The sequence below is a fragment of the Macrobrachium nipponense genome, chromosome 21 (genome assembly GCF_015104395.2).
Source record: "Macrobrachium nipponense isolate FS-2020 chromosome 21, ASM1510439v2, whole genome shotgun sequence".
Classification (NCBI taxonomy): domain Eukaryota; kingdom Metazoa; phylum Arthropoda; class Malacostraca; order Decapoda; family Palaemonidae; genus Macrobrachium; species Macrobrachium nipponense.
This window is the reverse complement of record NC_087212.1, coordinates 36,861,240-36,874,401: the sequence shown is the minus strand read 5'-3', so window position 1 is coordinate 36,874,401 and position 13,162 is coordinate 36,861,240. Positions and strand designations below refer to the sequence as shown.

Sequence of the window (13,162 nt, the reverse complement as noted above, 5' to 3'; positions counted from 1 at the left end):
AGAGGCTCCTGCCACTCAAAGATTCATAGTCTCTTTTCTGTTTGAGTCCCACTTATAACACAATGAGAGCACTGACAAGGGATTGTGTTTACTGCAACTTACAGTGACAGACATAACATAAGACTTATGTCTAGTTACCTCTGTGTCTTTCACTGTAAATTGTGGTAAACATAATCCTTTGTCAGCGCTCTCCTTTTGTAGGTAGATCCTCCATACATGTCACAGTAGCTATATCAAGCTCCTTTCTTTGTAATTTCAATAGGATTCCAGCAAAACAGACACTTCGAACCTTCTGATGAATTTCACTTTAGCCAAAGTTTTGATGGTCTCTTGTGGCACAGGTGGAGTTATTTTGCCTCCGGGCTACTGCATTTATGTCACTTCATGTAGTGGGTGCTTCAAGAATACTGACTTATTTCAATAGACCAGGGATATCTTAATACATCTTGACACTGCATGACTTTTCAATACAGAATAACTAACAGCATGAAGCATTAGACATTAGGATGACTTCACAGATTTCTTATTATCTTGCATTGAGATACATCTTAAAACTATAGAGAATATTAACATGACCTGCAACACCAAGATGATGTAAAGGCATGCATGTGTCAATACTGAATGTTATAAAAATAGACAGCTCACCTTGCTTCGTTCCAGTTGGAAAATTCTCTAAAAAGATTGAATTTTTGTTATAGGATTCTCCAGACTGATTACAATTCATTGGATGCTCGACATTCTTGACACACAAAAGTGGACATTACATGGCACGACCAAGTACTATTTGCAAGGCATGGACAATAAGTTGAGTGAATGGTAGTGTTACATTTTTTGGGGCACATAGGCTGGAGCCTATGACTTAGTTCTCAAAGAAATGGCTGAGCAAGAATTTACAAAAATAAATTTACAAAGGAGACAATCTTTCTTCCAGCAGTGAGAGATACCTCTCAAACATAAAATAACCCCCCCACTGTCATCCACTAACCTCAGTTTGAGGCTTTGTTCTCAGGTTAACACTCCTACACCCACTCAGTGGGGAGGGAGACAGGATCTTGACGTAAGTTAGTGGCTCTTAAATTCTGAACATTAATTTATTTTAAAAAGCTGCAATCACTGTCAATAGATCAAAAATGCTTGCTCCTGTCAGTGATCTACTATAGTCTCTTAGACCTCCCATCTTTAAAAAAGGACATAATTATGAAATCATGAATCTGACAATTAGAAAATATTAACTGGAAAATATGATATTGTCAAATAGGTCACGCTCATCTGGCCCAAGGGTGTTTGTTGAATAATCCAAACAAACCAAACCCTGATCGTAGATCATGACTTGCAGATTGTCAACATTTCAACCAAGGTTTAATGTTTCATCAAGACCAAAGTTAATCATTTGTTTTGCAGAGTTTGAAGGCCTAACACTCCAGCAGATTAGCTTATACGCTTAATCCTGATTCACATTTGTGGAAGGTAAAATTCATAATGAAGAGCAATTTTTTCTCATTTTTTAGAAATTTGTCTCCGGGGGACATATTAATGTTTTTGGTTATTTGTTTGTATCGTGTTTTACGTTGCATGGAACCAATGGTTATTCAGCAACGGGACCAACGGCTTTACGAGACTTCCGAACCACATCGAGAGTGAACTTCTATCACCAGAAATACACATCTCTGAATCCTCAATGGAATGCCTGAGAATCGAACTCTTGGCCACCGAGGTAGTAGTTCAAGACCAAATCGACCCAGCCACTGAGGCGCTAAACAAACAAACATATTAATGCAGCACAGTAGTTACGTAATTCTGAATATGCTCTCCGCTACCTTAAAGATATGGAAATTTCATTTGAAAATTGTATAGGTCCACTAGTCATAGCGGGTTAAGTCATTTCCTGAACCAAACGAAAGAACAGCCTGATGTCTCTTTCCTTGAGTTTTGGGGAACATGAAGTTACATTATTTTTGTATGGGTATACTTTTGTATCAAACCCAAGCACTGGGTCTCCAGAGGCAGCTTTCTCCTTAAGACTTCTCTTACCATGTCATACTCAAAAGCCTTGCTTCCTAAGAGGGATCTATCTTCTGGTAGCAGTATTATCCAAGAGGGATCCTAGATTAAGTTAGAATGTTTTTGGCTTCATGTCAGAAATATTTAGTTTGAGTGGCAGACATCTGAGTGGATTCTTATCTAGTTGCACTAACCCTCCATCCTTCTCTCATTATGAAAATCAACAGTCTTCAACAGTAGGTAAGATTCATCCCAAATACATAGTGTAATGTAAATTTTCATTACATTTATTTGGATACGTACTTACTGTTAAAAGTACAACCTGGCCAGCCTTTGTCAAAGAAGAATTCTGACAAGACTAACTATAACATTGTACCTGAATAACAAATTTTATTATCAAAATTTACATATATATATTTTTAGAATAATTAAACATTATTGTTTATAAAGTGAGATCTTTAACTTTAACAGGCTGTTCATCTGACCCGGGCAGTTGCCACTTTGCTGCACATGACACCTGAAGAAGAGAAACTACTGAGAGAGACTCTAGAATGGAAGATGTCTTGGTTTGGCTCCAAACCAAACTTGGGAAAAGGTCAGGATGCCAAGACTATTCCACCATCTCAATGACCCCTGCGGTGATGGTTTCCATAATTTGCAATATTTTTGTTAATTTTTTCTTGTTTTAGGTAGGGTATATAATATAAGTAATTTTGATACAAACCATTTTCTATATTTTCTAAGATGATTGGATTTTAACTGTCAGTGATAGCTTTTCATGAACAGCAGAATTTGGATATTATTTTACAGTGAATTACATTGTTTGATATGCAAAGAATTTTCAATAATGAGGACTTTAGAATGACAATGTTTATAACAAAAATAATTCTTTTTGTTCTGAAAGAAAATGACCTGCCATTTAAAATTTTAAATATATAATGAAACAGCTGTTACCACATTTGTAAATAAAGCTGATGTGTCCAGAAAAGGAATGAATATTCATGAATTCAGACTTCCAGAGCAAGAGATCATACATATTCAAGTGGTACTTTATAAAGTTATATATTATAGAAGGATTCTATGCACCTGAGGTAGAAATGCATGGATTTGCTTGCATTTTTTCACTTATTTTTTATTACCAAGAATATTGATAATATGTTTTATATTGTTAGAAAGTTATTGAACACTCATTTTTATCAGATTTGCCATGAATTATTTTGTCAGGAATATATGTATCATTTACAGATCCAGATATAGAAAAAAACATGGTCATCCAAAATAGTACCTCATTTAAACAGTGTATAACTGGCAAATCAAAATCGGAAGGCTTTTTTATTTCCAGGTGTTCCAAGTTACTTTCATGTCAAGATCTGACAAATGAGACAATCCAGTCAAGGTAGATTCTAGTTTGTCAAGAATAGAGATGTTATAGACTTAGCAAGTTTGCCTGACTCTGAGCCTAGTGTGCACTGCCTCCTCCTCTTTGATGGGAGGTAGATTTGCTTATCAATGATCTTGAAAGTTGGTGCGTCCAGTTAATCTCGTTTAGACAAATCTAATCATAGGCATTGTTTCTAGTGCTTTTATTCCTTCAGATTTCCTTACTTATTCTTGCATATCATCTTCAGAAAATGTAAATCTTTACAAGTACTTTAAAAGTGGTTCTTGTAACTTACAAGTGTACTGTATAGCAAGTGGTTCTTACAAGTGCTTGAGCATGTTAATATTTATATGAGCACTTGGTTATTTTTTGGCCAAGTACTTAATGAGAAGTTGGATCATTTGAAAAGTGGCGTATCATTTTTTTTTTTCCTAAAATTCTTGGAGCGTGTTCTCTGAGAAATATGTTAACAAACTTTTTTGAAGGAAAAGTAAAATGATTATCCACATTATATTTCAATGATTATGAAGCTGATTTTTTACTGCCTTAAAAGTACTAAAATGTTGTTACTCAAGTGTTATAGAAAGAACTAACAAAGAAAGGTTTAGGATAAGTAAAGCTTAAATTGCATAGGCTAGAAGGGAGGTCCATTTCATAGGGCTTGATGATACCTTTCAATGTGATGTAATTGCTTGATGTCTGTACTACAGTGTAGAGGATAAATCCAAAAATTAGATAATGTAACGAAAGTTTATGCTGTTATGGTGATACTTTTCCTACATTTTTTATTTTTTTTAAGGATTATCAAGGTGCTAGTTTGATTTATAGTTGACATACATTACATATAATGGTATGAATATACGTATCTTCGTCATCTGCACATTTGTTGCCAAAGATTTTTGCCTTTAATTTTTTTATTTTTTGTGATCTTTTTCTATCCTATATTTGCCATGAGTTAGTTTTTTTTTATCTTCAATATTTTTTATATAATGGTCATTGTTATTTTCAAGGTGATTTTGTGTATAACATTCAGTGTGAATCAGAACGTTGAAGTGTAGATGTGTGTATATATATATAATGAATTATGTTTGCACTGAATGCCTAAACCTGAACCAGATACAGCAAAGGGCAGTTTTAGTGTCTTAAATTTTTTTTATAACTTATCAATAGAAAGTAACTTTTCCCAAAAATTATTTGCAAATTACAGATCAGTCTTAAATATTTAAGTATGATAATGGTTTCATAGAAAAAGCCAAATTAAATCTAGAAGGGGATTATCTTTCCAAAATATCTAGTATTAAATTGCTTGATAAACTTATCTTAAAACAAATTACAAACATGTTTCATTTACTAAAGCCTTAGTATTCTGTTGGGCAGACAAAATGAATGTGGAATCACTGGCTGAGGTCTTCAACTCTCCATTGCCTCAATTTTCAGTTCTCATTTAAGAACAGATCCTTCTCCCAGTCACTATAAGAAGTCACAATATGTAATTCAGTTTTTCACACTACCTATGGGAAAAAAATGACTTCTATACCAAGTGCTCTTTAAATGAATTTTCATCATTCTTGTTTAATCTAACTTTTCATAATTCATTTTGTAATCTTCTAAGTCCTTATGTGCATATGTCATATCTGACAGTATTTTCATCGAAGCCATTTTTCATTAGTTGGTGAAGGCTATTTTTATCACTTTGATCCTGGATTACTGTAATACTTTTAATATGTGTAATAAGATGCAAGTTACTGTACTTACTCATTAGCTTTCACTGATGGATGAAAGTTTCACTTGTTATTTTATGCTTCGGACATGCATTTCCTTGGAAGGGTAGCTTAACTAATTTAAATTCTAGCTCGGTTAGTAAATAACTATGCGTGTTAACATTAAGGATAATTTTTGTGACAGTGGGTTTAGGAACTGTCAGGTTGACTGATGCAATCCATTTGCAGTCCTGCACTTGAGTTTCATAATAATAAGCAACAGTGATAATAGCAGTAACACACTGAACTTTGATGTTGCTTTTTATTTTGTTTTGCTTTAGATTTTGTTTCAAACCTTAAAACAAATGTCATAAAAAGGATTCAGTATGTTTCTTTGAAGTTTGAATTGTAAACCTAGCAATTTTAGTAACAATGCTGATTACTTTGTCTTTGAGTCTTAGTTCATCTTGGAGATATTTACACTAAAGAAATTTATGAAGTTAGGAAAGATAAATACCACTTAACACCTTTACGCAATTGTTATTGTAAATGAGTTTACACTATCACAAGTTCTTACTTATAGGCTCATGGGCTTCAGCTGAGAGATTTGCTCTTAAAATGACAGATTAGTATCCAGGTGACAAGAAACCAAAAGGAATGAATAAAAAGTAAATGGGGCAAAAAGCACTCAAGTTTTGGGGATGAAGGGATGCTTAAGAGAAGCTCTATATCATTTATGTTATATTCAGTGCTAACAATACATGATTAATTGTGGTTATATGAAAATTATTCTATAAATACATGATAAAAAAATATAGAAATTAACCCTTTAGATGAACTTTTAAGAATCTATAGTGAAAAGTCTTGTAAGATTCCTTGCTAGGATTGGAGTCCTTTATATGCCTCTCCACCCACGCGCCATCAAACTCGTAGTAATTTTACTTTGTAAAATAAATAGGTTCTTACTATGTTTAACTATATGAAATATTTCTGTCTTAGATGCATCCCTGGTCTACAGGCAAAGACAGGAAGTGATGGCTTTTAAAAGTGGAGGTGGGGTCTACACTATTATTTTTACTAGACAACAGAATTAAGATTAAGATTTATCTTTTCTAACTAGTGTTTAACCATCCTTTCAGCATTATATTTTTTGTCTGCCTAACTGGCCTGAAGGCTGTAGTGAAAGAAATAGGTTCATTTTCATGAAAATGTTACATTGGGAAAAAGTAATTTTATACTCCTATAAATAAGTTCAAATTGAAGTTCTCCAAGACGACAATTTGCTAGTTGCATCCCAATGCAAATACAGATACTAAAGCATTTTTTATTTGTTTTTCTGGCAGTTTTTTTTTTATTGTTATTTGTGGGGTTTTGTTTCAGCACTTAAAAGAAGAATATTTGTGACTAATATTATAACTGATTTAATAATTAATATTCAAAATAGGAAGTGACAGGTTGTCTTGTGATGAAAGAATCCAAAATTTCTTATATATATGTTTATCTGTTTCATTATAGCATTTCCACATCTCAGTTCATGAGCCAAAGCTGATCCTCGCCTGCTTTAGTCTTCCCTAACTTTCGAAGAGTAAACAGCTTGAAAGGTTGAGGAGACGAAGGAAATGCCATAGATAGAAAATGAAAATCCATGGTGACAATTTATGCAACATAGGTAGGATATATATAATTTTCAGTGAATTAATGAATGCTGTTAACAGTATGGAAGATGAATAGTGTTGTTACTCAGACAAGAAAGGTGTAGAAATGCTAGTGACTTATTAGCACTGAAGTAAAAACCTGTAGAACTTCTCTTGTATTCATTTTGAAAAGTTGGTGGTCTTGGTGGCTTCGACAGCCTTCCCAATTCTGTCTGCTGAGATGATTTTAGGCACCTTGTTTTTCTGTGGGGATGATACAGTAGAGAATTTATGTACTTGTTAAAAGTACACATGCAGGTGGTTGTTATGAAATATTACACTTGAAATTATTTACAGTATTCTTGGATTGCAAATGTTTACATTTTACAGTGTTGTGTTTAAGTACGTTTTCGATGTACACGTAGTACATGAAAAATTACCAGAAGTTAGGTAAAAATGTTAGCATGAAGAAAAAAAAAAAAAAAAAAAAAAAAAAAAAAAAAAAAAAAAAAAAAAAAAAAAAAAAAAAAGTGTACACTTGAAAGTTAGGGATGTGGCCATTATAAAAAAAATGAGGAAATGGTTGTGTATGCCTTTCAAAGATCTTAGCATGCATTTTCTTAATTTGTTTAGAGATCGCCATATCACATTCCTATACAAAAATATTTCATCTTTATATATTTAAAGATGGTCATATTGCACTACTCAGCAAAAGCTGCTGGTTTTGAAGTACATATTCCCAATATTTTGCTAAGACAGAATTGCACATTTTTCTGGAAAAATGAAGATTTCCATTTCCCTCTCCCTATTCAGATTTTTAAAAGTTACAAAATGTATAACTACTAGTGTCTTAGAAGTGATATGAAAGCTGTCAATAATTAACAACATAAAATTCTCTTCTAACGCATCAGGTTATTATTTCATGAAGTATTGGATAATGAAGCTTATATTAATATATATGTAACTGTATAAATTGCACTAGTATTATTCACTAGGTTTTTTATTTTAATGAGTATTTTTTTTATTGATTATTTTAAGTTACTCTCGTAATTTCTTTCTGGATGTGTTACACTCTCAAAGCCTCAAAATACCATTGAAAATAAATTCTCCTTTCCTGGTGGGGGGCTTGAATCCACAGCAGTCAATCAACCCAGTGCAGCACCAAGGAGATCCTCCTTGGTGGCATAATGAGCAAGCACTAATCTCAGTCTTCTGACCAGCATGGCTCTAAATTCCTCTTGAAAAGGATTTTTTCTTTAATTTTCTTTAGCGTTTGAAGATTTAAAAGAAAATCATATCGTAAGATATTGGGAAATAGAAAAGTAAAGAGATCATTTGGCCACTAAAATCCATCCTCATGTATGTTTTGAAGGAAATAAAGATGCTGATAAAGCAAAACATTGTTTTACAATGAGCAGATTTGCCTACTTTGTCAGCATCCTGGAGCATCATATGCTTAGGCCAGATAGTAACCTAAAAACTAATGAATAGTAATAATGAAATAATGATTAATTATTATCAGATCAAATATGACCATTCCAATTCCAGTGAGTGATTGTTTAGAACTGCAATATTATCACTTTAACTTATTATAACCAAGAGCATTGAGTCCCATTGCTAGACTTTCAAAGGGCTTGCCATAATTACTTGTTTTTCAGTGTTCAGTTATGGGTGAAAATTATAGCACAGTAATGCTGAAGAAGTTAGACAGCTATGTGGGAAGTCTAAATGAAAACTTTAAAAGTAAAAGGCAGAAAGGAGTGCATACAACTATGGCCAATAATACCTAGGCAAGAAAACCCTTGGTATAATCAACAGTGTGCCATGCAAAGATGTGTAAACGGCAGGTCAAAGACCTATGGGAAGGGTGAGGAACACCTGAAGTAAAAATACCTTCAATAACTGGAAACTTAATAAAATAATGAATAAAAAGTGAACAGCTAAAACAAATTCAACCAGTTATTATGTGATTTTCTTCATTTAAAAGAACAGCACTTCAGGTGATCTTGTATCTCCTTTCAATTGGTGACACTTGGACACAGATATTCAATGGAAACCACAATCCCAGCTCTTGCATGTAGAGGATGCAATTGACAGTGTAACACTGGAGTATGTATTTTCAGCTTTTCTAATTTCATCCAGCAATGGTTGTCATACCACTGGAACAGATATTTTGTCAGAGTATACAGCGTTTATCTATAATTAAACTTTACAATGTTTATTAAAGATATGATCTTTATTTGCACAAAGAAAGCCGCTGGGCCATTCACTCACAGTAATACAGTAATAATTACTGTGAATATGAAGAAGACCTTTCAAGCTATGACTTTGTCCCAGAAGACTCTTCATGAGCTAGTAAATTCAAATTTAAAAACCAAGCTTCAAGTTTTGCTATCAATAAATATTCTAAACTGATAATTAATAAGAAGTATCACTGGTTTGCAGGAGAGAGAATGAAGACTTGTGTTTTATAGTAAGCATTAGGGTTATTGTTTTACCAAGGCCTTAATCTTTGATGTTCCAGTTCTGTACAGCATGTATACTATTTGTTAGCAAGAGGGAAATTGATACTTATATCTTATAATGTGAACAAAGTTAGTGTGTTAACCAACATTAAAAATTTATGTATAAATACACAGTGTTCTTTTTATAAAGTTTACATTATGTTTTACTCATCATTTTTAAGTACACTGTAAGAGAAAGATTTATTCTTTAATAATCTTTGGTTTGTAGTGCCTTATTGTATTGTCCAAATGCATTCTCTACTGTAAGCTCTTGCAGAATTTTAGTTATATACTACATAAATACTTTATTGGTTGGGGACCTTTTCACTGATAAAACGACCGTCTCCTTCACTGGTAAAATGCTTTCCAAGGTACAAGTTTTGTTATTTTGAATGTAATGAATTTGTAAAACTTATTCAAGAGCCCTTGCACAGAAGCTTTCATTTGTGGTGAATGAAATCCATTGTGGTGTTAAGTGAAGTTTACAAATTTTTTAATGTGAGGGTCAGTATTGAAGGCTAATTTAAAGGTGTCAACATTTTTAATCACTGTTGGTAAACTGTTTTTATTTTATAGTCATCTGTTGCTTGTAAATACTAGTGTAATAGCATTAGGAAGTTTTGATACAGAATAAATTGAAATTGGGATTTCACAGGTCATATTTCACTACAGAATTTGTTTGTGTGTCAGATTACTCGGTAAGCTAGTTACTGATGAATTGTGCCTCTACTATTTTATTATTTTGTGAACAATATTCTCAGAAGAACCTTTGGTATGCTCCTATATTACAAGTTAGATTAGATGCTTGTATTCTTGCAGAGCTTTATTGTATAATATTTATGCTTTGTATATGCTGATATTTAAATGTTTTATACACATATATTAGGTCTAAAGAGTACAGTACATAATTTTAGTCAATTAAAAGCTGCATTAGTGACCATGAAAACTGTCCAATATAGCATAATTTGATCATGCCATATAAAAAGAACTGTGTCATATTTCAGTACCTTTCATCGCCTGTTTCTTTTCTGATGATTGTCCAGATGTATGAGGTAAGTTCTGTACAGTAAAAGTAGTTTCATCCAGATGCCCATTAATCCAGGAAATCTGACGATAATCCCTCTCCTTAATAAAGATTATGATCCACAGCATTCACAAATGCTTTCAAGTACCAGACAAGTCTTTCACCCACCAGTTACCCATTCATGAGCCCACTAGCCTCATGAACTACCTCTTTACATATAGTTGTGGTGGTCAGCATTTTTATTTTTACACAGGGGATGAATGAATGAATGCATATGCTACATATGACTTTGCTGTGCTACCTGGCTTGGTCTTACAGCATTTAAATGGTTTATTGCCATTATTATTGATACTGTGTCATGCTTCATAGTTTCCCAGGTTCTAAAGTGGGCAATTATTAAGAGCATCAGATTTCGACAATCACTCAAAAAATGAAAATTATCATGGAAATAGAGGCCTTCATATCCCGGAACCTTCTTAAACATCTAATATGTAATTAATGAAGAAACGAAAGACAATTGTGTCTTTCATGTCTAAAGAACAGTCACCATTAGAAGCTATGAAAAGAAAATCCCATTTAGTTCTACATTATAAGATTACAATATTAAGCTAATAACAGCAATGCCAACCATGAGTTAAATCCTCTGTAGGAGAATATGTAAAAGAAATATATCCACTAGCCTGGTACTTTTGATAATTTAGCACCTCTCATGCCATATAGGTGCTAAAATAATAGACTTGTACTGTATAATTCTCTTGGAATTGGGTTGTGATCTGTCTAACTTATAAGAAGGTTGATGAGTAAGAAAGAGGACTTCTACCTTCAAGATCTAATCTGGATCTCAATGAGAAATTTAGTGTTCACAACAATGAAATAATGAAAAAATAAAAAAAATTTAACTGTCCAAACATTCACAAGTATAACCTTTGGTTTGCTTTGAAATAAAATTTGAACTGATTAGCAAAATTTATACGTATTTGTGAATACAAAACCACAATTTTTTGTATAAATAATTCTCACCTTTTAACCTCAGAATGCATTGCTCACTGATGTTGATTTGCTGATAAGCTTTAGATACAGTAATTTGTTTTGTATTGGCTATCATTCAGATTATAAATTGAGGCACTTGGTACTGGATTTATTTAACGTATATGAATGGCCTGATCAGTATCCCCTTTTTTATGTATAAAAAAGTGATGATGCTAGATACAGTAATTCATTCTGTTCTTTAGTTGATTTAAAGACTTGAAGAGATGGTCTGACAAAAATTTTTTTTTTTTTTGCAGTTCCCAAACTATGAAATAAGCACAGGAATTGTAGCCAAATATTGTTATGGTATGCCTTTAAAACGTATGAATCAGATGCTCCATGATAGGAGCTGCTAATGGTTTTGAAATAGTATTCATATTAGTGAATCCTTTCAAATTTTGTTGTCAGTATTTGTAATTGGTACATTTTACTTATTACACTGTCATGAATTACATTACTACTTCATTGTATGGTATATCCACATGTGCACTCATATTTTGGTAGGAAAATCTTACGAGTTTTTAATCAGTAATTTTTCCCTATGTTTAAACATTAATTCACCACTGTGATTTTCATTATACAGTAATAGTGTCTGGTTGGATACACAAGCATGTCATCTCTTCAGACTTAGTTTTAAAGTCATTTGTGGCAACCATATGTGTTCATAGACTGTGAGCTATCTTTGAATCAACACAGTTGACATTTTCCACCACTGTATTTATCTTATTCGTAAAGATGTTGTGATGGTTAAAACAGCTTTTGATTGCTTGCTTCATTTCTAGTCAAAGCTACTGAACATGGTTACAAAATTTGTGAAGATTTATTTTATTTCTGTTGAGACTTGTTAACAATTTTTATGATATACTGTATGTAATTTTGTTTTGTATATAACCAAAGTGTATTTGCATATTTTTGGATTATGATTAAAAAGTGTAAATTATGATAGATTTAAAATGCCAGATTTACATTTGTATGATTTTTCCCTTTTGATAGTGTAGCTACTGTACTACTTGTCCTCAAATGTATTACCCAAGGAACTTGAAATTAACTACTATACAGTAAATAACACAACATATGGCACTCGAGGGGACACCCAGGAGGCATAACATGAAATGAAAATAAAAAAGGAGGATATTATGTATTAGAAAATATTAACCTGAAGGTAACTTCAAATTATGTACTCAACTTTCCTTAATTGACAGTTCCGACAACTCGATGATAGAGTACTGTGCAACAAAAAACAGCAGAAAATGGTATTTGCCAAAACCATGAAGACAGAAACAGAAATAATGTTGAGGTTTTGCCTAACTGGGCTAGAATTTCTCTGGTCCTGAAATTCGGAAAGAAAACCCAATTGAACCTAAGACCTAGACCTGTGACCAAAGCTGGTGAACAACTAGTGGTTGGGGGACTGCTAGAAGTTCTCTGGCAATGGAATACAGATCGAAAACCAAATTGGACCTAAGAGGAGACCTGGACCTGCAACCGAGTTTGGCAAATGACCAGCAGTTTGGGGATGCTGGAGGTAATGCCAGTGGTTGGTGGGCCACTAGTACATATAAAGTTTAATAATAGGTAAAGTTCAGTACTATGAGTTGAATAATAAGTAAAGTCCAGTATAAGAGTTTAACAATAAGTAAAACCCGGTATAAAAAGCCCAATAAAAGTGTTTAACAATAAATAAAACCCAGTATAAGAGTTCAGTACTATGAGTTGAATGATAAGTAAAGTCCAGTATAAGAGCTTAACAATAAGTAGTCTAGTATAAGAGTTGAACAGTAAGTAGAGACATATGAGTTTACCATAAGTAAAAATCATTAGAGCTTAACAATATAAAGCCCGGTGAAAGAGCTTCTCAATAGCTAGTAAACCCAACAGCTTGGCATTCC

The 13,162-nt window shown here is 33.0% G+C and overlaps 1 protein-coding gene and 1 long non-coding RNA gene across 4 annotated transcripts in view; one reads left to right on the top strand and one right to left on the bottom strand.

Annotated features, from left to right (window-relative positions):
- LOC135197937 (golgin subfamily A member 1-like) overlaps nt 1-12,238 on the top strand; it is a 133,247-nt gene extending 121,009 nt beyond the window's left edge. Inside the window, exons 13-14 of one of the 3 annotated variants that reach the window (XM_064225217.1) lie at nt 2,473-2,596; nt 6,598-12,238. In XM_064225217.1, coding sequence (XP_064081287.1) covers nt 2,473-2,596; nt 6,598-6,620 — 147 coding nt within the window. In that variant the 3' untranslated portion in view covers nt 6,621-12,238. Of the gene's footprint in view, nt 1-2,472 lie in introns of all 3 variants that reach the window. The other 2 variants (XM_064225216.1, XM_064225215.1) reach the window with 2 other exon arrangements.
- LOC135197938 (uncharacterized) overlaps nt 1-13,162 on the bottom strand; it is a 102,900-nt gene that overhangs the window by 8,432 nt on the left and 81,306 nt on the right. The window lies entirely within an intron of this gene.